This window comes from Aphelocoma coerulescens, chromosome 1, assembly GCF_041296385.1.
Source record: "Aphelocoma coerulescens isolate FSJ_1873_10779 chromosome 1, UR_Acoe_1.0, whole genome shotgun sequence".
Lineage (NCBI taxonomy): Eukaryota > Metazoa > Chordata > Aves > Passeriformes > Corvidae > Aphelocoma > Aphelocoma coerulescens.
This window is the reverse complement of record NC_091013.1, coordinates 104,718,951-104,742,835: the sequence shown is the minus strand read 5'-3', so window position 1 is coordinate 104,742,835 and position 23,885 is coordinate 104,718,951. Positions and strand designations below refer to the sequence as shown.

At 41.4% G+C, this 23,885-nt stretch overlaps 1 protein-coding gene across 9 annotated transcripts in view; it reads right to left on the bottom strand.

Moving 5' to 3' along the window:
- PHLDB2 (pleckstrin homology like domain family B member 2) overlaps positions 1 to 23,885 on the bottom strand; it is a 118,960-nt gene that overhangs the window by 28,461 nt on the left and 66,614 nt on the right. For 8 of the 9 annotated variants that reach the window (XM_069022836.1, XM_069022810.1, XM_069022827.1 and 5 more), the window contains 5 exons: positions 22,084 to 23,432; positions 12,951 to 13,334; positions 10,546 to 10,689; positions 9,551 to 9,688; positions 377 to 505 (listed from right to left, as the gene is read on the bottom strand). In XM_069022836.1, the coding sequence (XP_068878937.1) occupies positions 377 to 505; positions 9,551 to 9,688; positions 10,546 to 10,689; positions 12,951 to 13,334; positions 22,084 to 23,432 (2,144 nt within the window). The remainder of the gene's footprint in view (positions 1 to 376; positions 506 to 9,550; positions 9,689 to 10,545; positions 10,690 to 12,950; positions 13,335 to 22,083; positions 23,433 to 23,885) is intronic. The other variant, XM_069022863.1, reaches the window with a different exon arrangement.

The window sequence follows — 23,885 nt, the reverse complement described above, 5'->3', positions numbered from 1 at the left end:
CAATTCCTGTCTTTGCTCACAAAGGTAAAGAATGATGTTCCACCATCCATCCAAACATCACAACAGCTTCCACATCACCTAGCAGGCCTAAAGGGCTAATTAAAGGCAAGTGACCCAAAGCTGTAAAAACATTCAACACCAAATGATTTCTAATCCACACATTTGCACTCTACTTATTTGCCATCATGCACATAATCTATTACAAGCATTCCACAAAAAAAGCCATAACCCTCATGACTATTAACAATTCTAAGTTGCAAAGATGTTCAGACACTGGATACTTGAAAGAGAAAATGTTACACGTAACTAAAAAAAAAAGAAAATTAAAAATCAACAAAATAAAAAAATTAGTGCGATCTTGAAACTTGCTACTGACCCTCTTCAGCTGCTGCTGTAACTGTTCCCTCATGGACTCAGGGCAATTATCAAGCTGCGTCTTCTGCTCGGAGTAAAGCTCCTGAAGCCTCTCTAGTTTTTCCCTCTCAGCATCAAGTTTTAATTTTTCCTGAAGCATGAACCAGAAAATAAAGACAATTACCTTCAAACCCAAGCAGTTGTTAGTGATTATGACAGTGTGTGGCACAACCTTACTGAACAGTTGAAGCACGCAGGTCAGAGACAGAAACCTCGTTAGTTGAAATGCAATGGTGGGATGCAAAAGGATCAAAACAAAACATTCATTGTTCTAGTGGTGTGATTAATTCTCTCTCTCATCGCTGTGCTTTGGACCTGTGCCTGGATGACTATTAAAGCCCCCTGCCCAAATGCTTGTCTCACCTAATGTAAAAATAAAATAAAGAAAGGAAACTGTAGCCATGTTAGTGAGGTAACTGATGAAGCTGAGAGAGAATGAGTAGCTTTTAGAAAGCAAAGCGGATGGAAAATGACAGGAGTTTGGAAGTGAGGGAGAAATAGACCTACCCAGGAGAATGAATTTCATGCCTGTGTAGCTCTGTACAGATACACTTTAGGAAGCAGTGAAAAGACAGAATGAGACAGAGCATTATGAAGAAATAACTCTGGGCCAGGAAATCCTGTTGCAGCAGAAACACCAAGTGATCCTGCAAATTTGCTTCAGGATACAGGAACTGTAACCTGTTCATGGGGATCACAGGGGACAGGTTCCCCGGTCTCCTTCAACTAGTTCAGCTTTCCTTTTGTTCCACACAAGCAGCAGTACTCAGCACACTGCTTCTCACCCTCCAAAGCCTTTGGCCTTTTAATCTTTGTAATCAAATACTCCATGATTTACTGTGCAACACTGCTCCAAAGACTGGCTGTGTATCACTTAAAGCTTGCCTATAGACTGTTATTTATCTGTGGACCAAAGTCTGGGAACCAATAAATCAGAGCACCGAGCATTTTTTCAAAGTCTTTCACTTAAATCTACACTGGCCAACACAGCAGATGCATTTTCTCCAATTCAGCAATTAATAACTGGAAAAAAAACAATTTATGCCTGATCTGCCAGGCGTAAATAATCAAGTAAGTCCCTGAAACCAGGCCATCTGCTATCTTCTAGCATCACACCTGTATAGTTTTCTTTTCCTACTTATTATTCTGTAGTATTGCATCTCCTTTCAGATGGTCTCTAATCATCTCTCCTTAATACTCAAAAATTAACAGTATTCTGGCTACTCCAAGAACAGCTGAATTCTGTCACAGCATCTACTCATTTCCACTTTTTCCACTCCCAACTATTATTTAATTTTGAAATCAAATGTGTGGTGTAGCAAGTGCTGTATGATTGGACATTGAATCACTCTTTGCCATAGAGAAGGAATGTCTTCTAGTATACCCTGCTTGCCATTTCAAACTGTGGGAAAACTTCCTCTTTGCTATGCCTGACAAGTTTCTCTTATGCATGGCAGAGGCATAGTAATAAACATGTATTAGCTGCCTGCTTTCTTTATGATTTTATCTCTAAATCTGAGTGGGATCAGGGGCTGGGATTCAGTTTTCCCAGTATCTAAAAACAACAACAGGAAGAATTTTTATTCAAGTCCAATGTCAACCAGATTCCCAGCTCCATTATGTTCATTTACACATGCAGCTTCTGAGTTCATACCATCAGATGAACAATATGCTGAACACAAATACATTTTATTAAGCTTGTGAAAAGGAGCAGCTGAGCCAGCATATTCTATGACCTGGACTTCCTGTCCTAGCTTCTGTCTTACAACAGGAGCAGCAGGGATCAGAAATACAGAGGATGTAGCACGAGTGAGCTGCACAATGAGGGAGAAGCATGCAACTCCTGCGAGGTCACCTCCAGACCAAGAAGCCCCATTTGCTGAATCATCCTTATTTCCAAAACAGAAGGAAAGCTATGAATAAACTAGTGGTTCCCCTCCTCACAAACTCTGCTGTCCATTTAACATTCAACCCACAGTCTGCCACCTTGTTTCACACTTGCCTTTTCTGCCCACCTAGCCATCCAAAGCAGCAAGGACTTCTCTGACCTTGGCTGCAGTGCCTCTGAAGCTATGAATAGCTCTCTAAATGTCTATGCACTGCTACAAGCATGCTCATTATCAATGAGCAAGTCAAACCTCGAGTGTGAGGAGACATCATCAGCAAGGATAAAACTCCCGGAGACTCCTGCCAGAGATACTGTTACATGCCTCGAGAAATTAGAAATGTATTCCTTTGAGATTGAAAGTGATACTCATCTGGTCTATTTATAGCATAGGAAGTGCTAACATCCCACCAAACTGTCTCCCTTCAAAATGTGCAGTCTTAACAGGAAATATCACTTTCAGCAATGAGAGGCATTATATGTTTTGCAGCTGTGGAGTTAAGTTTGCTGTCGTCTCAGGCTGTGCATTGGTGAAGTCCATTTAATTCACAAAAAGTAATTTGAATGAGAATGAGAAATGAGAAGTGAGAAATTTTTCATACAATTTTTCATACTTATTTTTCTGTAAGTGAATCAAGACAAGTTCTTCTAGAAGGGGAAAGATTCATAACTTCATAAGCCAAGTGCAAGATGCAGCTGAGGCAGGTCTGTGGCTGACTCCACAAGCTGTTTGCTCCGGAGCAGCCGGTGGCATGGCTGTGAACAGAACCCACGCTCCTGCTGCTCATCCTCATTTAACTGCAGGAGCTGAGACTTGGTTAATGCTTCTCTGCAGACAGCCCCAGTGCTGATGCCAGAGGCACATCAACTGCAGGCTGGCTGAATTCTTAACATCCAATTTCCAGAGGAAAACAAGTACAACATCTGGTCTTAGCCTACTGCCCAGCTTGGCCTATGGTCTGCCTCCACATGCATGTTATGAATGGAGTTGGGGTCAGCCCGAATACAAAGCGGGACTGACTTGGGCTTTGATGATGCTGGGGCAAAGCTTGGATCTGTTTTGGAGGAGTTCTGGAAACTGTGAAGGATAGCAGTAGAAAGAATTGTTTTAAATGTTTTAAAGTAGCAGCATCTCATAACCCACTCTAAACTTCAGACATGCACGTTCACTCCCTCTCAGTATGGAATCAGCTACTCTCACAACTCTCACAGGTTTCTGAGAAATGTAACTGCATATAACTGACTAGAAAACCCCACTGAAATAAAAAGAAATTCTCCTGTCCAAACTGTACATGCTTCTTTTCCGTATTTTCAGACTACTCTTTCTTGCATTCCTTGATCTCTTTAAGAACAGATGCATTAAAATTGCCACAATTTAATTCTTTGTCACTAAATCCCTGTGAGTTTCATGACAAAAGCTATTAAGAGGAGAAAATAAAAGGTATGCCAGGTATATGAAAAGGAGTATAATAAGATAGAAGAAGGTTGTTCATAACAGTTCTTTTTCCTGTATGAGTGGTAACTAATTTATTATATAACAGTCTGTATTCAGTGATAGCATCTATACAAGAGATCTCAGTCTTGTTTCAGATACATGTATTAATCTACTGTTAAAAAGCATTTTAAACCAGAGGAAGCAATCCCTCTGCTTTGAGTAAAAAAATCCCAATAGGTGTCCACATTAACTTGCTCCTAAGACAACTCAAGTTTTTTGGAATTTCTAAGCTCATTCTCTGACCACTGCAATGTGTTGTCCTAGTGAACAGATGGGGAGGCAAAAAGAAAGCCCTTGGTTGTAGAGCACTGCTCCTTCTTGAGGGTAAATGAGGAAATAATCATCCAAACCACAGGAAAAGAAAAATCAAGTTAGGAAATACAAATTCCTATAGTCTTCAGCATCCAGAAGACAGTAAGAGGATTCCCATTAGGGGTATAACCCATTCTGATATTTCTCTCATGAATGTTTTAAAAGAAAGCTTGTGAATTCAGGTTTTTCTCCTTGCGTCTTTGTAATCAACTTTGTGCTCATTAGTGTTCTCTCTACAGGATATCTTTATGTGGATATATCCAGCAGATACAAGTATTCCTCAAAACACCTTCTCTTGTGTATTGTGTCTTAAGGAGGTAGATAATGTTATGCATGTGGTAGCTCATCATTTTAAAACACTTGCTTACATCTTGCTGAACTGGAATCTGAGCAGTAAATATGTAACAGGCTATGCTATATGACATAAATTTGCCAGATTCATCAGGATAAAATCCAGCAGCAGGAATTTTGCATCCAGAAGAGAAAGGATTGAGGAGAGAGGTGACCAGTATATTTAACTTTGATTGCTGGTGGCTCATCAGACTCTTTCCTTGACTCTATTCTTGCAAGTCTTTGTAGTACTAATTCAGCAAAGAGGCTGAGCTTCAAATGTTTTTGGCATGTCTGAGATATTCTGTTAATGACTGAAAAAATACTTTCACAAAAGCATGTGGACAAAATTAAATGTATTCCAAAAAATATGAGTTATCCCCTGCCAGCTGCTCCTGATTTCTGTTCTTGAAGAGGGAGAGGAAACCTAGGTTGATAAAAGAGTTCCAGAGTACATATTTCTACCATGACATAAGGCAAAGGTCCTCTAGAAGAAAAGGAATAATCTCCCTCTCTTTTTCAAGAGTCTCAACTTTTGCATAAATACTTATTTTGAAATGGTCAGTCAAAACTCCCGTTTATCTGTGATTACCTCCCACAGCATGCCTGCTGAATTCATTACTAATTTTCAGTTATTTCTGTTTATTTGTGCTTACTGATCTATTCTTTCTTTTGCTGGCTATGCTGTTACTTTCAACCTCATGCTTTACTTGGAGACATAGGGTGTGGGGAATCATTAACCATCCTCCTCCACATATGCTGGACTGCGTGTTTTAAAATGGCACAGACTAAGGAGGCACTGTGCGAAAACAGAGAGCGTTGCAGAGCTGGATGACATCCAATCAGGCAAATACAATTTTCTCCAATTTCCTTATAGACAAACATCAATCCTGATCTAAGCCTCATGAGCGAAGGTTCATCGGAAGGAAGTCATAAATGCAGACAGCACCATGGACCTGAGGTGCTGTTCCACTGGAAACAACAGCATCACTGTTGTACACCAACAGTACAGAATGACTGCCATGGTAGTTACAGGGAGCTACGCCCTGGTGGCAGGAAAAAGGGAAAAGGGAACGGAAAAGCTTCACCTGCTTGCTTGTTTCAGGTACTGCCCAGCTCAGCTCTCTCTAGAGCAGGCTGTGCCTAAAGTAATTTTTTCAAGATCTGTAACTACGCTCTGTCCCAGAGAGTTTCAAGCTGTATCTGTCAAATTTTGTTAGTAAGGACTTACCAGGGCTCTCCCTGCATAAATGGAACTTGTGATTAATAGCTTCAATGCTGATATTCACATATGTAGGTTGTCATCTTTTTCTGTAGATAAAACCAAATATGAAGAAAGAAAGGAAAGAAGAAAGGAAGGAAAGGAAAGGGAGGAAAGGGAGGAAAGGGAGGGAAGGGAAGAAAGGGAGGGAAGGGAGGGAAGGGAAGAAAGGGAGGGAAGGGAGGGAAGGGAGGGAAGGGAGGGAAGGGAGGGAAGGGAGGGAAGGGAGGGAAGGGAGGGAAGGGAGGGAAGGGAGGGAAGGGAGGGAAGGAAGGAAAGGAAGGAAAGGAAGGAAAGGAAGGAAAGGAAGGAAAGGAAGGAAAGGAAGGAAAGGAAGGAAAGGAAGGAAAGGTGATTGTAAGCTGTTCTCAAGAAGGACAGCCAAGGAAGCAAAGTTGGACTTTTCTCTATATCCTAGCATGGTTTCCAGCACAGCTGAAAGCACAGGCCATGTGAAACAGCTCTGGAAGTAGCTACCCCAGCCAGGACAACTGAGTCCTGACAGCACTTGTACCTGGCAGACAGGCACCACAGCAGAACTATGCAGAGTGCTGCAGGGGTGCTGAAAGCTTCTGTCATCTTTTTGAAATGGCAATCACCCACAGCTCTGATTTTCAAAACCTAGGTAAATCAACACAAGTTGCTTCATTCCTTACAACATGTGTGGTGGCATAATCACAAAGGCAAGGGAAATGCTTTCAACTCACCCGAGGGTAGGCACTACACCATTTACCCCACTGGTTCCCCTTGTTCTCCCCCACATTAGCCCTGCCTCATGATCCGAGAGGGCTGAGCACAGGACTCGGATGAGACCAGCATGCAGCTTAACATATAATGTACAAACCCACTCACAAAATACATCCCTGGTTTACAAGCAAGGGGCTGGGACACCGAGACATTGCACCACAGCAAAGAGCACAATGATAGCCCAAAACTGAACTCACTCCTGCCTTCCAACTTCCACGATGTTTTCCAGTCAATTCTTTTGCCTTGCAAGGACTAAAAATTGTGGCTTTAATACTCTGAAAAAGTTAGCAAAACTTTGTGTCCTCACCTAAATGCAATATGCACCACGCATTTAAAAAAATAATAGTAATTTAAAAAATCAAATAATTAGGTAGAAGGTAGTACAAGAGCTTCTACATACAGTCCATTTCAAGTACATAACATGATGCAATAATTAGGTTGTAGTTTATTATCTCTCTTTTTAAGAATTTCACAAGTTTTTCAAACAGGTGCATGGGTAAGGATGAGACTCAAGCAGGCAGGAGTTTCCTGTCAAACAGGTGCCAAGATCAGTGGCAAATTCCATGAGATGCTCAAGTTGCTCCAGAGACAAGTGCCATCATATACAGCACTACTGCCCCACCATTGTTTCACAAGTGAAATGAACTCTCTCTCACCTCCAGACAACCAACACCATGTGGTGTATTCAGCTATCACTCCCTTACCCTGACAGAAATGTAACCACTGTTCGAGATATGGGACCCCAACAGCTTCTTGCCTTGAAGCCCCACCAAAACCAACACCAGATGTATTGGTAGGGGTGAAATATTCAGGTAACTAACAGAAACTGTGACCAACCTCTGGACACTGGGACACTTGTTTTAGCAAGAAACAACACAAAAAGTCCCATCAGCAGAGTGAAGACTCCTGGCCAAGCCTTAACTCTGTCCTAAGTTTCAAATTATTTCAGCAAAAGGGACCACCTACCACCTCCAGCTGAGCCCCCTTTTTGTAGATGGGGGTTGATCCTGTATTACTGCAGAGCCAAGATGTTGACTATCTTGCACCAGATCTGCATGGCTGAACTTCAACATAGATACAATAATCAAGCTTTAAAAAATGCTACTGTTTCAAGCCAGCCAGAACTTTCATGTGTTGACAGGATCAGTGCCATCTGTTTTGCTGGCTGACACTACTTTCCCCAGAACACTTCAGCTGTCACTCCTACTTTACTCCTTTCATAGAAGCCCATGTCCCATTTATCAACTTTCACTTTTATGCAATGCTTTCAGACATATTAAAAAAAAAAGAAGAACTGTGAGGTTATCCCTACAAAGGTAATTTCAGTATTAACTGAGCCATGGCTTGACGTTTAGAGCACACACTCACAGCTGGGTTTGTTTGTTTGTTTAAAACAAAGAGGAATGAAAAAGAAAAGACAACTAAAATTTTGTAACTGATCTGACTAGTGCCATGCCTCACACTGAAAAAAATGTTTTCATTGAACTTGCCTTATAAGCAACAAGTGCTTTTTATAGGCTGCTTTCCATGTTTCATTTCAACTGAAAATTTAAACTAGACCTGTCATTTGAATTTTCTCACTGCTACATACACACTAACAGTCTGTCAGGTGACTGGCAAGAAAATTTAAATTTCCTCCAGATTTTACATTAACTTCCAGTTTAATTGAACTTTGAGGCTACAGAGAACCCATACAAAAGGCAAAAGATCTCTTGAATTTCTGAACATGTTATTTATTACCACTTACCAACCAGAACTTCCAGCATCAGCCTTTTGAAGGGTATCTGGTTGCACACCCTATTTGCTGATACCCACTTTAAACTCATCTTTCTGCTAAATAGCAAGTATGAAACATGTCATGTAGGCAACTTAAAATGTGACCACAGGCAACACTGAAAGCTGAAGGACCAGTGAGGGGTACACAAGAACAAGGAAAAGTTCAGACAGGAAAGTCCAGAGAAGTTCAAACTCAAACTGGATGTGCACTGTCTCCCCACAGAGCGGAGATGTGGGTGCATCATTCTCCTTTTCAGAGCAACAGCCAGGCTCCTGACAGGGCAGGCAAAAACCGAAGACAGAAAGATCAGAACAAAACAATGCAAGCTGTAATGTGTGAATTAAATGGGAACTGCTAAAGTGCTAAAAATGTGCAACTTGTCTAAGCAAAAGCAAATAATGCAGAAACTTTCATATATTTCTGGAGAGCTTAAGAAAAGAGGAGAGACTAGCTAGAGCAATTCCACAAGTGACAGGTCTGAATTATGAGGTAGAGGATGAAATTTAAAAAGGAAACAACACTAGCTGAAACCCCTGGAAAAACTTCCTGACCTTGAGGTATTATTGGCCATGGCACATCCCCTGTGGAGAAGGCCAGCAAAGGCCTGGAGAGGCCAGCAAAGAGCCCACTGGAGGGAACTGGCACTGCCTGGCTTGAGGGGGACAACTTCATCTTGCAGGCCCTTTCCATTTCTGCACTTAAAATCTTATTATACTGCTATCCTATTTTGGAAATATATGTTTATCTATTTCTTCCATAGTTGAGAGCAATATGACTGTGTATCAAAACTAATTAATTCCTGAGACTTAATTACAGAGGGAATATTCTACAGTACTAAAATTGTCAGTCAGCAAACAAAACAACATAATTGCTTTAAAATTACATACTTGATGAATGTCTTATATATTCTATATGATAAAACTGCACCCTTTTTCCTTTTGTTCCTCTGCTAAGAAAATAATTTCTTTTCCCCAAATTATATAACTTATAATGGAGGGTACTGGAACAGTGCAATTAATACTGTTCTTTTAAACAACAGATAACCCAAGTACAAGCCCTATGCGGTGTTTTTATTAATAAAATTATCTTCACAGTAGGTCAGGTCTTTTTACTTGAGCTTACTATATCTTGCTTGTCAATCATACCTTGGAAAACAATACTGTTAAAGGGAAATTATGGTGAAACAATTATTTTTTCCTCCATATTTATCAAGCAAATTTACTTACAGGCAGTACTTCATCAAATAAGCTCCATTAATATTAACCATATAAATATATTTTGAAGATCAAGGGGAACAGAGAACATAGCAGGCTACAATAACTGAATTACCTTTGTCTTTTCACCAATAACATTTCTCTCCAGTTCAGCTATTTTTCTGTTTAGATGATCCAATATTTCCTTCTCTTTCAGCAGCTCTGTTGTTTCAGATTTCTGTTCCCCATCCAAAAGGGCACATTCCATATCCAACTAGGAACACAAAACATCTTTCAGAAGCAGTCCAGATTCAGAAGAAATCTTGATACACATGATTTTCAGGGGGGAGGGGAATGAGTTGGCTCACAAGAGAGAAATATTTTTTAGAAAGGGGAGGGGGAAAAAAATAACCCCGTAAGTTTTTCTGCCATAAAAGTTAAAAAGAGGTCACAAATTTGAGAAAAAGTAAAATTGCAACATAAAATACTGCAAAATAAAGTCCAAACTAACTTTAGCTTGAAGATTCTTTTTTCCAAAACTTTTTGTTTTCTATCTCTTCTCTGTGCTTCCTCCTGTTATGATGCTGTCTCTGTGCCCAGGCTCTGTAGGAAACCCTTCTGGAACAGCTGTTTCTTTCCTGTTGCTGATAATTGGAGCAGGCACAACCCAAATGCCTGGCCAGCTTAGTTTACAACTGTGAGATTCCAGAAGTCAAGAGGGTGCCAACATACCCTTGCCACTGTAAAGCCAAGGAGGTTTGAAAGGAAGTTGTTTCACTTCCTTTCTCTTTAAACAGCCACAGGAGATACCACCATAAAACTCCCAAGTGACACAAGGTATTTGAATCAACTGAGTGACCATTAAACAAGCAAGATTGTTCCAATTCCACTTCAGAGTGTAATGGTTACAGCTGGGAAAGGCTAATCCAAGCATCATAAGCATCCCCCAGCTGGGGAAAAATACCCTTCATAATAGGAGACTGCCAGGTTTGTGATTCAGGTGAAAAAGCACAGAATATGAAGGCTACACACATCCATGAGTTCCCTATGTACTTGCTGAACCCATCAGACTTACGCTATATAGACACATGTAACAAGCAAGCCATTGAAAACAAAACCCATATTTTATACCTCTCTTGAGGACTCATCCATCTGGTCATTTAAATCTTTGATCTTCTGCTCAAGTTCTTCCAAGTTATTCAGTATTACTATGCGCTCCTCCTCCAGTTGACCAAGCTCCTGCCTTCTCTGCTCTTCACTGGTGCATTCTGGTATCTGCAGTTGCACACCAAAAGAGGTTCATTAGAAAAAGAGGCAAACACTGTCTTTTCTGCCCCCTTTCATATAGTTCTCATTTTAGACAAGTATGGCACTGTTGGTTTTGAACCCATTACATATTTCCTATCTACTATATTGCTATTTCTATATTTAGGAGGTGTACAAGAGAAACAAACATGATACTTTACTTCCAGGCTTTGGAAGTAAATACTATACTTAACAGTAAATACTATTCGTTCTAAAGGAATTACTAAAACTTAACCTTTGAGAATACTTTACATGCTCTGCTATTTAAGTTGTAAAAATCCAATTTTTCCCTTATAAAAATAACACAGACAGATGGAGATGCTTTTTATGTCAATTTCAGCTGTTCGGTTAACAGAGGCCAAGAGGTAGGATAGGACATTTTTGTAACCAGTCATTAAGATGGGCAGCTTCTCTAAAATAAGGACAAAAGTTGGTTCCATCTCCCCAGGTAGCACAGGTTGCCATTTCCTTACTAGATACAAGATTAAACAAGAATGAAACAAGATTATGAAGAAAATACCTGTGATCTTACACCATCAAACACTAGACCAAACAGCACTGAGTTTGAAATGCATTCTTCACATTCACTTGACCCCAGGGGTTTGCAATCTACTTCCTCTGGGAAGGCTGTTGGCTCATTATCCCCAACCAGGATTAGAGGTGGGCTGCATGCAGCACTTTGCAGTCCCCTTTGGGCCACAATTTGAGCCTCAAATGAGGCTCAGCTCAGCTACTGAATGGCTACTCTGAGAGCAGGCATTTCATCCTGAACAAATCTGAGCTCAGTATTTTAGAACAAGCTGCACTTCATTAACGCAGTTGCTTGCTGCTGCTGCTTTTCTCAGGGCTTAACAGAACCCCCTTTACAATGAAGGAATGAATGGCATTCCTTGATTTAGCAATAGTAATCCTAGCAGGAAAGCCTCCTTTTGGTCCAGTCTCCTGTTCAGATAATGCTGACATAACATCTTTGACTTCGACTTCCTAATAAGGATTTAAAATAGGATCTCTGACTTGCATGAAGAAAGCAACCAATGGGAAAGAAATGAAACACCACGGCAACTTGTAAGTGAAATGTGTTACTACCTTTCTAACATGGAAAGAACATAGTCAAGACATAATAGCATGTTTCCATTCAACACAATTTCACACCAGAAGACTCAATAGATTTCCAGAGAGATAACCCTTTGGAAGTGAAGATGTGTTTCTATCACACCTCTCTCTTCTTCTACACAGGCGCACTTTTATTGACTCTCAAGTTGTGAGTGTAGCAGGCGTTAAATACAATTCACCTTAGGCATATAACCACGCTGAAGATCATACTGTGTGTAAATAACACTAAATGGAAGAGACAAAGTATTTTGAAAGTGTGAACTTGTTAAACAGAAACCTGCTTTTATGGCTTTGCTTGGTCTCATTACGCTCCTGATTCCAGCTCTTGAATCCAGTTACTTAACACACTGCCTGCCACTGGGATTTGCTGCACTGCTGCTCTGGCACAGCCTGGAGGAGGAGGCTGCTGCTGCACTAGCAAGGAAATGGTTAGAAATGCTGTTAGCTCCTTTATTAAAGGACAATTTCCTTTTGGTAATGAAACAGCAGTGAGAAGCACACAGGAAAGGAAGTGCAGCTGATTAAAGGCAGCAGTTTGGTTGGAGGGGCAGGAGGCTTGCTGCCACCACATCATCCCCAAGAGACAGCGGCTGATCTGGCAAGTGGCTCAAGTCCAGCCCTGGGAAAGGAGACAGGAAAGTAAATTCAGCTCAGGCAACTCCTCTTCACCTCCCAAGTGAGTGTGAGAAAACATACTCCTCTTACAAGAGCCTCGGGTTGGGAGAAAACAGCAGAGCATCCCTTCCCTCCTACATCTCAGCAGGATGCTAAGCAGGGTTCTGGAAACCTTCTTTATTTCAGTAACTGTAATTGTTCAAGCAAATCCTTCTCCCTTGGAAAATCTTAAAACTCTTCCTGAACTGTACATCCCATTAAAAAAACCCACCAACTTCCAGTACCATTAGCTTCCACAGGATATGAAATAATAATTTGCTGGCTGCTATGTTTTGCTGGCTATATTTTCTACATTTGATGGCTTATAAAATTGTATGAGTTGTAATATTAATTCTCATACCTAAGCCAGCCTAATTGTGGCACCTGCCAGGACAGCCAGCTCCTAGAGGAGGATTTCAAGCAGCAAAGCCTGGATTACACTGTCTCCTCCTACAGAGCATTACCTTTGGTGTGATGCTTAGGTAGGATGACTCGGTGGCATCCTTCAGGAAGCTGGGAGCAGCAAAAGGCAGGGGCTTGGTGCTTTCATTGAAGTGCTCATCAGCTCTCAGCCCTCGTGAGGGCAGGTAAGCAGCAGTGCCACGGCTGTGGCTGCTCAGCTCCGAGAAATCCGAGTCGCTTGCAGATGATTTCAAGTGGCTTCTGAACCTCGTTTCCAGATTCATCTGGGAGTCTTCGAACACGGAATCCTCATCAGAGAGCTGAAGTTTTTCGAGTTCTTTGTTAATTTTTTGAACATCAGCAACTGTAGTAGCTGCAGCAGGGTCACTGTCAGATTTGGAGTATTCTGCACACAGACTGAGGATTGTCTCAAGCCGCTGTCGTTCCTAGTTCAAAAAAAGATAATGGCACTGAGTGTCACATGTGAGCTAAAATAAAGATGAAGTTAAAGTTTGCTGGGCTTTTTTGTTTTGTTTGGGTTGGGGTTTTGTTTGTCTGCCTTGAGTTTCATTTTTTTGTTTTAGAGTGAAGGATTAAAGTCCATGTAAAGTCCATCTACCATTTAGAGATAAACAGATACACATAAATAAATTACAGTGCAAGATGAAGAATCAAAATTAATGTGGAAGAAGATTTTAAGAATGTCAAAGCTTTCTACATTGGAAAGATAAGTAAGTGTTAGGACATCTTATTTAACTAGCTATTCATTTCTGTGAAATGTACTTTTAAATTTTTTATTGAGGTTTTTTTGTTCACACCCATTTGTATGTACACATGTCCAGTGATCTCACTATGTAAATCACTAATTGTTCCACTTCACACTTATGCTATATTCCTACCAGGCTGCAAAATATTGCATAGATGTTCCATGAACTCACCCATTCCTGACTTTTTTAGATTTTCCATTTTGTTAACTGTGATTCCTCCTTTTGAGAGAATTAGTCATTTTAGTCACATTTTGAAAAACACAGTTTTAGGAGCATTAACAGAAAAAAAGAGGCATCACATCTAACATACAACAGCTGTCAAATGCACAGAAGTGGAGGAAGTATTTATTTACCAGTTTACTCAAATTCCCTATGGATTCATACCAACATTTCGAGCTTGAGACTAAAAGTAGCTGTGCCATTTTGACTTGATGTGCTTCAAGTTGTTATAAACATTTAATTTCTGAAGGATTTCTAGATCTCTATGATACCTTTCATCAGCTGTTAGCAAGCTATATTTGTTTTATTTTACTCTATGCATAGCTTCCTGTAACTCCTATTTCAGATTAACTTTTTTTACCTTATCATTTTGAAGAGATAAAGCATTTATGTAATTTCATGTTACTTTTGTTAAAGAAAAAAAAATTAAATAAAAAATTGCTTACCATAAGTCTATTGAAAATTTTGCTGGAAAAAAGACCACTGTGAGAGTTCCATGCTTGGCATTAATACCTGTGCTAATGATCTAATTTCTCATTTCTAGGAAATCCTTTTACAGTTATATTTAAAGAGAAAGCCAAAAAACCAACATCCTCAGCCTCCCTCCCCAAGAACCACTACAGACATATTCACTTTCCAAGCTCTACCTGGCATTACATTTGCAAAGAGGATTTGCACAGCAGCTACTTCTGCCAGCCCTAACACTTCCTATGCCCAACTGCAAGTGATAGCAAGGATCAAGCAAAGTAGGGCAGGCAGTGCACTGCCTCAGCTTTCCCTGCAGCAAGCCATTGAACTGTATGAAAATTTAACACTGGTTACACACCCCCAGTTTTTTATACAGCTACCGAGAGATTACCTGGTTGTACGCACCACACGTGCACATCACCCGCAATTAAGACCTCTGTTTCTGAGCTGGAGAACCCATCTGAACCCACCCCTTTCCAAGCACTACCCAAATGAGACAGTGCTGTGAGAGAGCGATTTTGCCTTTGGGTAGCGTATTCCCAGGTTCCCACTGAGATTTCCTTGGAATCCTCCTGTAACGAGATGAGCCGCTGAAATAACAGAGCCCAGGGCAGCAACTGCAAACTTCTATTTTCCACGAAATAGGTCCAGCAGATTCTCAGACATCCTTCAGCCCCAAAAGGTCGACATAATTATAACTCTCTAAAGCCTTGTTCCCTCCAGGCAACCACTGCCAGACCCTAAGCCTCTTCCCTTACCCTTCCAGCACCGCTATCCTCCCTCTTACTAAGTCTTTTGGCCAGGCAACCCAATTCCTAAAGCCCTGTGCAAGTGCTGGCTGGGACAGCCAGTAATTATGCAGCTCTCCCTGTTGTGATGGCATCGGGCCTGTCGTAAGGGTTATAGATGGGAAACACGGACATCAGGACACGAGGTCCCAACCCTCCTGCAACAACAGGCTGTATCGGGTTACCCCACGCCAAGCTTCCATCCCTTGGGTAATAATAGGAAATGGAAATTTCAAAGCATGGCCGCTGCTCATTCCAGCCTAAGTGCTCAGGTGTGGCGCTCTGGCTGCAAACCAAAAGGGATTCTTTTTTTCCCCCCTCAAGTTTCAGATGCTCAGGAAAAGCTTAAAAATTTGCAGGAAAACCAGTCTTCAAGAAATTCCTGATGAGCTTTCAGACACGTTACAGAAATACTGATATCTCTCACTTCTATTTTGACATGTGCTGAGAGGCTTATGGACAGGAAGCTCTGTGGTTATTTTATACACTCTATTCTCACCATTTCATCTCAGCCAGCTCATTCCAGCTCCAGCACACCTGCATATAACTGTTTCCAGCATAAATTTATCACTGAAGAAGCAAGCTAGGAAAGCACCCTTGAAATGAAAACCATGAAAAAAAGTAGCACATGGAAAATCCAGTCAATAATTTTACAAGAAATACCCCACAAGTTATTTGTGAACTAAACACAGCAGAGGAAAAAAAAAAAGGTATGTCAAAAGCAGGAAATGGGTTTAAAATTGGCTCTGGTGGGAGGAAGGGATGTTGAATCAAGCCTTGTAAGCCTGTCAGTGTGTTTCCCCATAAAATGTCCTTTCTAACAGATTAAAACATCTCTGTGTATTTTCTATAGTTCTCTTCCCCGCTACAAAGAGGGGTAACAGGTCTTGTGCAGCTTCTGCCTGAGCAGCTTCACTAATCCTGGATCTGAGAAAGCTACACATCACCTATGGTTGGCTGCAAATTTAAGTGCTGAAGGACAAGGGTGGGATAAGGAGATAATAACCTTCTTCAGCTACTGATTATCAGTGACGTTAAGAGACATTCGTGGTACACTGTAAAAAAAAATTCCAAAATAGCAGAGGTAAATATCCCACATTTTTAACAGTAACCATGTGGTGATTCCTAGATTTGTTCATCTGCTACAGATCATGTTTATGAATTTTACAAATGTGTAGAGGTAGGTGATGCTATATCTGGATATCAAGGCAAGCCTTGGTTAATCAGCTGTGACAAACAGGAAGCTTTTCAGGTAAGTTCCATTAGGATCTGGATAACCTCACATTTCATTAAAAATACATGTGCAGTCTATCCCTTGTGACAAAGACTAACATTAATTATGGCTAGTCCATGTAGCCAGGTTTACTTTGCCTGAAGTGGCTGTTGCACTTCTCAGCTGCCAAAGAACAGCGCTTTCCTACTGTTGCTCAGACAGACAAACCACCACCTTCTCAGCAAAAGCTGGGAGCAGCAGCTAGTCAAAAAGGAGGGTGGGAAAAGAGGCAGGGACTGGGGAAGAGAGCTGCAGAAACCCCCCAGACTTTCTTTCTTACAAGTGCATTCACTACCTCATAGACAAGAGGCAGGGGAAAGCTTTCTCTTTCTTTCCTACATTTCTAAGGAGCTTATTTCAAAGATAAACTTGAACTGGGACTGAGGACAGTTCGCCAACTGTTCTCTCCCTTCCCTCCAGTTTGCACCAGTTTCTCACTCCAGACTAGTTTATTTTCTCATTGCCGGTCCTTGTTTTGCTATGGTTAGTGCTTCAGCTCCGAGGTTACCACCAGCAGCATGGCTTTCAGAAGCAGTGCCTGTAGTTAATGGCCCTCTCTGAGAGGCAGCTCTGACAGCAGAGACGCCTGCACAGAGAAGCAGCATGGAGAGGCCCAGGTCACAGCAGAGGACGGGGTGTGCCTCGTCCTTTCCTTCCCAGAGCAGGCACAGGAGAAGCGGACGGGTAAAAGCAGGAGAGAGCAGTGGCACAGAGTAGAGACAGCCTGCAGGGAGGAGCTGAGCAGGTGACTTTCTGAGAATTAGCTCCTGTACCTGACGCATGTGTTCTGCTCCTGAGGGAATGCCACTGGCTGCCAAAATAACAGCGTTGTTCAGCTCTTTTGTCCCTAGAGTACCTATGCAGATGATCCTTTTTGAACCACACCAAGGGCAGGAGCCTGAAAACCAGAGTTCCAGAGCAGTACTTAAGTTCCGTAAATAAGAACAGGTCTCCTGTAATTGATTTCTTCCTGGACCATAGTGTTAATTTGCATAACCCATATAGCTGCAAAAATTAAGCATATGTAATCCAGATTTTGGCTTATTAAAGACCCCACAGAAATGTTTTACAGCACAATTGAAACTGAATGTTCCTGAAAACTTATAGAGTCATCAGTATTAGTTACATTCTGCAGGGGGTTTTATCCTGTTATACAGCACTTGTTCAATTACAAAACTAAATGATGTTAAGTAGCTCTTCTGTAACACTATAGAGACTGTCAAATACTAGTGGTGGGAAAAATTACCTTGAAGCTAGCCTTTGTCTACTTGCCTGGGGCTCCTTTAAGAGCTAATCACGTACAGTTTTACATACAGCTTGGGTAATTTATGCTTAAAGGGTCTATTAAAGGCACAGTGCCAATATAGATTTATAAAACATGTATATGAGGTTTTCCACAAGTCATATAAAGACTTACATAAGCTCTATTAACCATGATTTTAAAGCAGTACCATCTTAAAAACTCAAAAATAGTTTCATTTCATTTTCCCTTCACATAAGCATATCTTACTAAATTGCAAAGCATCAATGCAAACCAGGCACAGGGATATTCTGTATTATTCCCTACTTCTGAATAAACTAATGAAATTCAGTGCTCTTCTGACTGTGACAAAGTGGACTATGGAACAAGACCCTTGACTTTTATTACTGCACATTCAGGCATTGATAAATTGAAATCTCTCCCAGTACAAATCCTGGATCTAGTAAAACTTCATTAACAAGTGTATGTTTACAGATCCCTACTGACAGCTGAGCTATGGAAGGTATCACGAACCTAGTGCACATGTGATTTTTAGGTACCTACCACCATCTAGAGGAAATATATTGTATTGCCCAAAAACCAGCACAAAAAACTTTCGTGCTATTTAAACAAGCAGTTATCGAAGAAAACAGATAGCCCATAATATCTACCAAATTATGTTGCCTTTGCTGTTCCACTCCCAACCACCCCATGGTCTGAAGAGAGAGGCCCCCTTTTAGTTCCAGCAGCTACCACAACTGGGCTTTCATCTCAGATAGGAAAAAAAGAGTGAGATTTCCTCTTTAAATAATAATTTTTTTAAAAAATAGTTGACTGAATTACATTGAACATTATTAGATGACAGTGATAACCTTTTTCCTTGTTTATAAGGCTCCTGGGCTAGTGTCAGCAATAGCTACACTGACTTCTACTCGTGTCCAGCTTGTATAAACATCCCTGTGCCAGGATGCAATGTCCGGTCAGCCGGGCTGGAGAGGAAGCAGACGCAGGTCGTGACCCTGCTGCCTGTGCCAGGAGTAGCCCTGTGCTGCCCGAGCTGCTCCCACAGCCCATGGGCCCCTGGCACTAATGCCAGAGGGATGGCAGGAATGAGAACGCCAGCTCCTCCTGCTCTTCAAGTCACAAAGGAGCAGGCTGGCAAAGCAGAAGTGGCACCAGTCTTCAGCTAGTTTATGTGAACCCAGCCATAGACAGCAGATCTAAAGAAATAGATATGGAGAAACACCAAATCCTACAAAAGTATGTATGTGTCTTTTCTATTTGGTGCACAGCAACAAATTAAAACTTAGACTTTTAAATAATTTTTAAAAAAAACAACCTGCATATTTTTACTATTTGTACTTTCTTTTCTCATCTCTGGTTATTTCTTTGGGCAATGACAGCAGATAATTTGTTTTCATATGCAGGCTGCAGCAGCAGCTCTAAATGCAAACTTTTAGAGGAGCCTGTGACACTTAAAAGCAAACTAAACACAAGTCAAACTCATAGAATAATTTATGTGGAAAAGAAAGAGTAAACAAGTGAAAGTAAACAGAAGAGTTCAAGGGCAGACACTAGGTCAAATTGCAATGAGTGCATAGATTTTACTACCAAAAAAAATCCGGAAGTGAATATCAGCTATCAAATAGAAGACGCTCAAGCCATTCTGTGCCAGCAGAATAGCTACAGGGGCAGTGCTGGTGCAAAGAAAGATACTCTCTACTTCTTATCTGGACCACAGAGCACTCTAGTCCTCTAAAAAAGGGTGCTATTTTTCTGATGGAGTTAGTTGAGCAGTCCTACACTGTTCTTCTACCTACTGTGCTTCAAAAACCCAGTAAGGAAAATTCTTGTGCACAGGGACTCTACATTTTCCCTGCCATTTACCTACCAGCTACTCAACTTGAGCTTTTAAACAGCACTGAAAGCTCGGAGCACACAGTTTTGATACCCATGAACGCTTCTTTAGTTGGGGTTTTTTATTCACACCTTCCCCCATCCCAAAAAACAGAGAGACATGAGCAGACATGGATCCTTTGCCCATGTCAGTACTCAAGGGCAAAAAAATTGTTCTTTGGAAGCTTCAGCTGGATATATCAAGACCCTGTTTGCACAGATCCTTGACTATCCTTTGGACAGGGATCCACACACAGGGATCCACAGGGATCCCAGAACAGGACAGGCCCTAACATACAAAGAACTGATGTCTGGATTTATATACATACATACATCCATATATATATATATATGGATTTTTCTACTCAGAGATGTAGAAACCTGTTTATGGCATTTTTCAGACTCTCAAACCATTGGAAGGAGGCGCTGTTGTGATATTTCACTCTTCTACCAGATAGCTCTAGCAAATGGAGAATGAAGGAATGGAGCAGTATCTTGAGTATAAGATCAACTCAATCAGGAGCAAATTCCTTCATATTCAAATTATGTGTAACACACAAAACATATTTTTTTTAAAAACTTTGGAAAAACAGTAAGCAAATTCTCTTTTTAAAGAATTGGGACTTGAAGGAAGTATTGCTCAGCAAGAGGAAATATTGAGGGGTGGGAATGCAGCCATTTCATCCAATTATAAAATCGGAACAATTATCAGCATCACCAAATACCGAAACAACCCAATATGTTTCATCCCTCACCACAAATAATAATTAAAAAAAAAAAAGCCTGTTCTCTTTGAAATACAAATACGTTGCTTTTATGACTGATTATCTCAGGTTTTACAGCATGACTGCCTGCAAAACCTTCTGATAACAAGCAAAGAAGCAATCACCACTCTGCACACGCAACACACCAGGACTAGGGAGAAGATTACAGAAAGGAGTAGAAGAATGGCAGGACAAAGGCAGGAAGAAGAGGGAGAAACAACGTTTCTGCTGATGTTTCCCACAACCTTTTTCCCAAGTCACTCACAGTTGGTCCTTCTTGCCCTGGGAAGCCCAGTCGCTGCAGCTTCAAGGGGAGCCAGCAGAGGTTTTGGGGAGCAAAGCAGGGCACGGGTGCACATGCCCTGACACTCATGGACTGGGGAGGGGGCAGTGCCTGCCCCCCTCTCACACCCCCCCCTCACACTACAGCCTTCGAGCAGGCAAAGGCGAACCTCTTCACATCTTGCAAACAACAGTGTGTATCTTATAAACTACAGTGATCAGTGGACTGGGGGGGGAAAGGCAGACTCCTGTCTGTGTAACAGGCTCCTCACCAACTTGCATCAAGGACAGAGGTGAGATGGGGGCGTGGGGAGACATCTCACTGGGTTACAATTCTTTAGCCTGAACCTGCTACTGGTACAATTCAAGATGGGAACGGTGGCCCTGCACAGGCACCAGGTCATTGCTAGTGGTCATTGACAAGCATCCCCTTCTCCCACATTCCCACTACCCCTGCATCCATCCTCCCCACAGCTTTTCACCCCTAGCCTGCCCAGGAAATGAACTCTCCTGCAGGCTTGCTGTCTGTATGCAAACTAGACAGGTTTAAGAGTATCCTTTTTCCATTTTGCTCAAATTCATAAGATGTGAATTAGGGCACACAAATGTAAAGTTAATGTCTCAAATTTAAGACTCAGGAGTACCAACTGGCCCATCTAGTGACCTCTGTTTCTATGTGGATGATAAAATATGAATGCATGTTAATATGGTCAGAAAGTCCCAAAGCCACTCTGAAAACCCTTTGGGAGAGCTGCTCTGTGTTCTTCCAGAGACAGTTTCAATACAAAACTGTTTCAAACATCTCTGTGGGTTCTTAAGACATTTTTACTTTTCCCACTCACAAGTTGTTTCAATAATACATAATTACATTTTACTACCTATATAATCCCAAGCTGAGACAGTATGCACTGCTTTACATTCACTGAGACAAAGAAAGAAATTGTCCTCCTCTGCTACTCTCCATCTTGGGAGGGGGAGAAGCAAGGAGGCCTGTATTTTAATGAACATGCTCAGAAGGAAAAAATGAAAACTAAGCAGAAAAACCTCTGCAGATGGCTGTTTAGCCCACACCAATGTATACCTGACTCTGCAGCACACAAAGCTGAGCAGCTTAGAGCAGAATCTCTTTTTCTTTGCCCACTTACCACAAAACAGTGTCATCATCTAAAGCAAAAAGTCCTGGATCCCTGCAGTGTAATTTGTGGGTTTTATCTACACAGACATTTTAACAGAGCCCACAGGATAACTGAATATAATTTACATGGGTTCCAACATTTTTTCAGGATGGCTGAATGGCACCGTCTATCCAAGCAGCACACTATGTACGGGTTAGCTTTATGGACTGTGATAATAAACAAGGCATCTAGAGCAGGCAGCATTTGAATTTCAAAACAGAGCAGCTTATTCTTTGCTGTACCTTCCTGATGGCTAGACCTGGGATGGGTATTTTGCAAATGCTAAATGTCACAGATAAATAAGAGGAAGAGAAAAAAATTACCAGCCGTTCCATCTCCTGCTCCCGAAGTCGCTCTTCCCTCTGCCTCCTGTGATAGTCCATGAGGTCTTCCCTTCCTGAAATTGAGCTAATGCTGTTCTTCCGCTCTCGCATGGACATTTGCAGAGAATTTGGTGTCTGTCTGTAACTTTCCAGATCTGGGTCATCAAGTTCCATGGAACTGGTAGAAAGGTTTCTTCGGACAGAGAATGACCTGTCAAAATCCACTGGGGAGAAAGAACTACTGGGACTTGTTCCTGAGAGTCCAAGTCTATCAAAGTCATCAGGGAGATATGGGGAAGAAGGTGCTAAAAGCATCTTTTTAGCAATTCGAGGGCTTGCAGGAACACTAAGAGTTGAACTGACATACGGATTACTCCCAGAGACAGAGTTTGCATGTGGTGAAACCCCTGAGCTGCAAGAAGAAAAATTCAGGTAATTATCAGCATCGAAAGCATTCTGAGGTATATCTTTTTCTCCAAGTTTTTTCCTTTTACTATTACCCAGAGAGCTTCTGGGGGGCAAACTTAATGGCACCAGCTGGTTTTCTGTTGATTTATATAGTCTGGGTAGGGAACGGCTGTACATTCCCATATGACTTAGAGATCCACCAGAGTATTTCCTAGGTCGTGAACCCAGAGTTTCCATCATCACATCCTTGTATTTAACTGGCTTTATGTGTAGGGCCAGACTGTTTTCAGCATTCATTCTCCTGCCTTGCTTTGGGCTGGAAGGCATGCTGGCTGCCCCAGAATTGCTACCAGGTGAGAGCACCAGCTCGTTCCCCGAGCTTCCATTCCACATAGTCAGGAGAGAGCCTGAGATCTTCTTTGACTCCAGCATTCCTGGGAAGTAGATGTTGTCATAAGATTTATTTCTCTGACTGTACTTTGAGTAGTTAAACTTATCCATGTGTCCAAGGGATTTTTCATTTTCTCTGCTGGCATGAATATCAAAATCTGTCCTTCCTGAACTATACCCACTGAGGGATGGAGACATGCCTGATATGGAACCCAAATGTTTTACAGAGATGCTTTTATCTGGAAGATATGGGCTTTCACAGGGGAACTGCTTGCCTCCTTGAATTTTGTTAATAGAGTGTGTATTTTTAACACTGGAGGAAGGATTAGGTTTAATTGGCATAGGTTGTGAAAGGGTTAAATAAGAGCCAGCATAGTCCCCATTTGTTTTAAATTTAAGAGTTGATGAATATTTCTTCGTGTTGAGGTTTTCCATAATATCCTGGAGACCATTTTCAAGGGAATTCACCACAGAACCCTTTCCCAAACTAGCATTTTGTAATTCCATCTGTTTTTGTGAGTGGCTATAGTCTGCCATAATCTTACTGGAATCTGTAAAGAAGACAAAACAAGAAAAAAAAATTAGCTAGTCAGTAGCCTCTTGCATGTGCATGCCTGCAAAATAACATGAACACTTTTTGCAATAATTACTGTGTTTGTAATAAATGTGTCTCAGATCACTAAGCAGAGGACGAGATGCACAATTTTCCCATCTGTTTCGGCAGAAGATGGGAGACAGAAAAAGAAGGGGTAGAGGCACAAAACCATACCAAAGTCAGCAACACAGCTGGAAAGAGGCTAGACTCTTTGCTGTCCTATCCATTGCAGGAGCTTGTGGTTCAACCTTTATAATCCTGAGCCTCTTAAGATATCCATGAAGTAAGGAAGAATTGTTGTCCTGATGTTTTACAGCTGAGGAACTGAGGAACAGGGAGAATATGCAAAGCAGACAGCAGAGTAAAGAATCCAACTCAGGTCTCCCAGGGCCAAAGACATAAGATACTG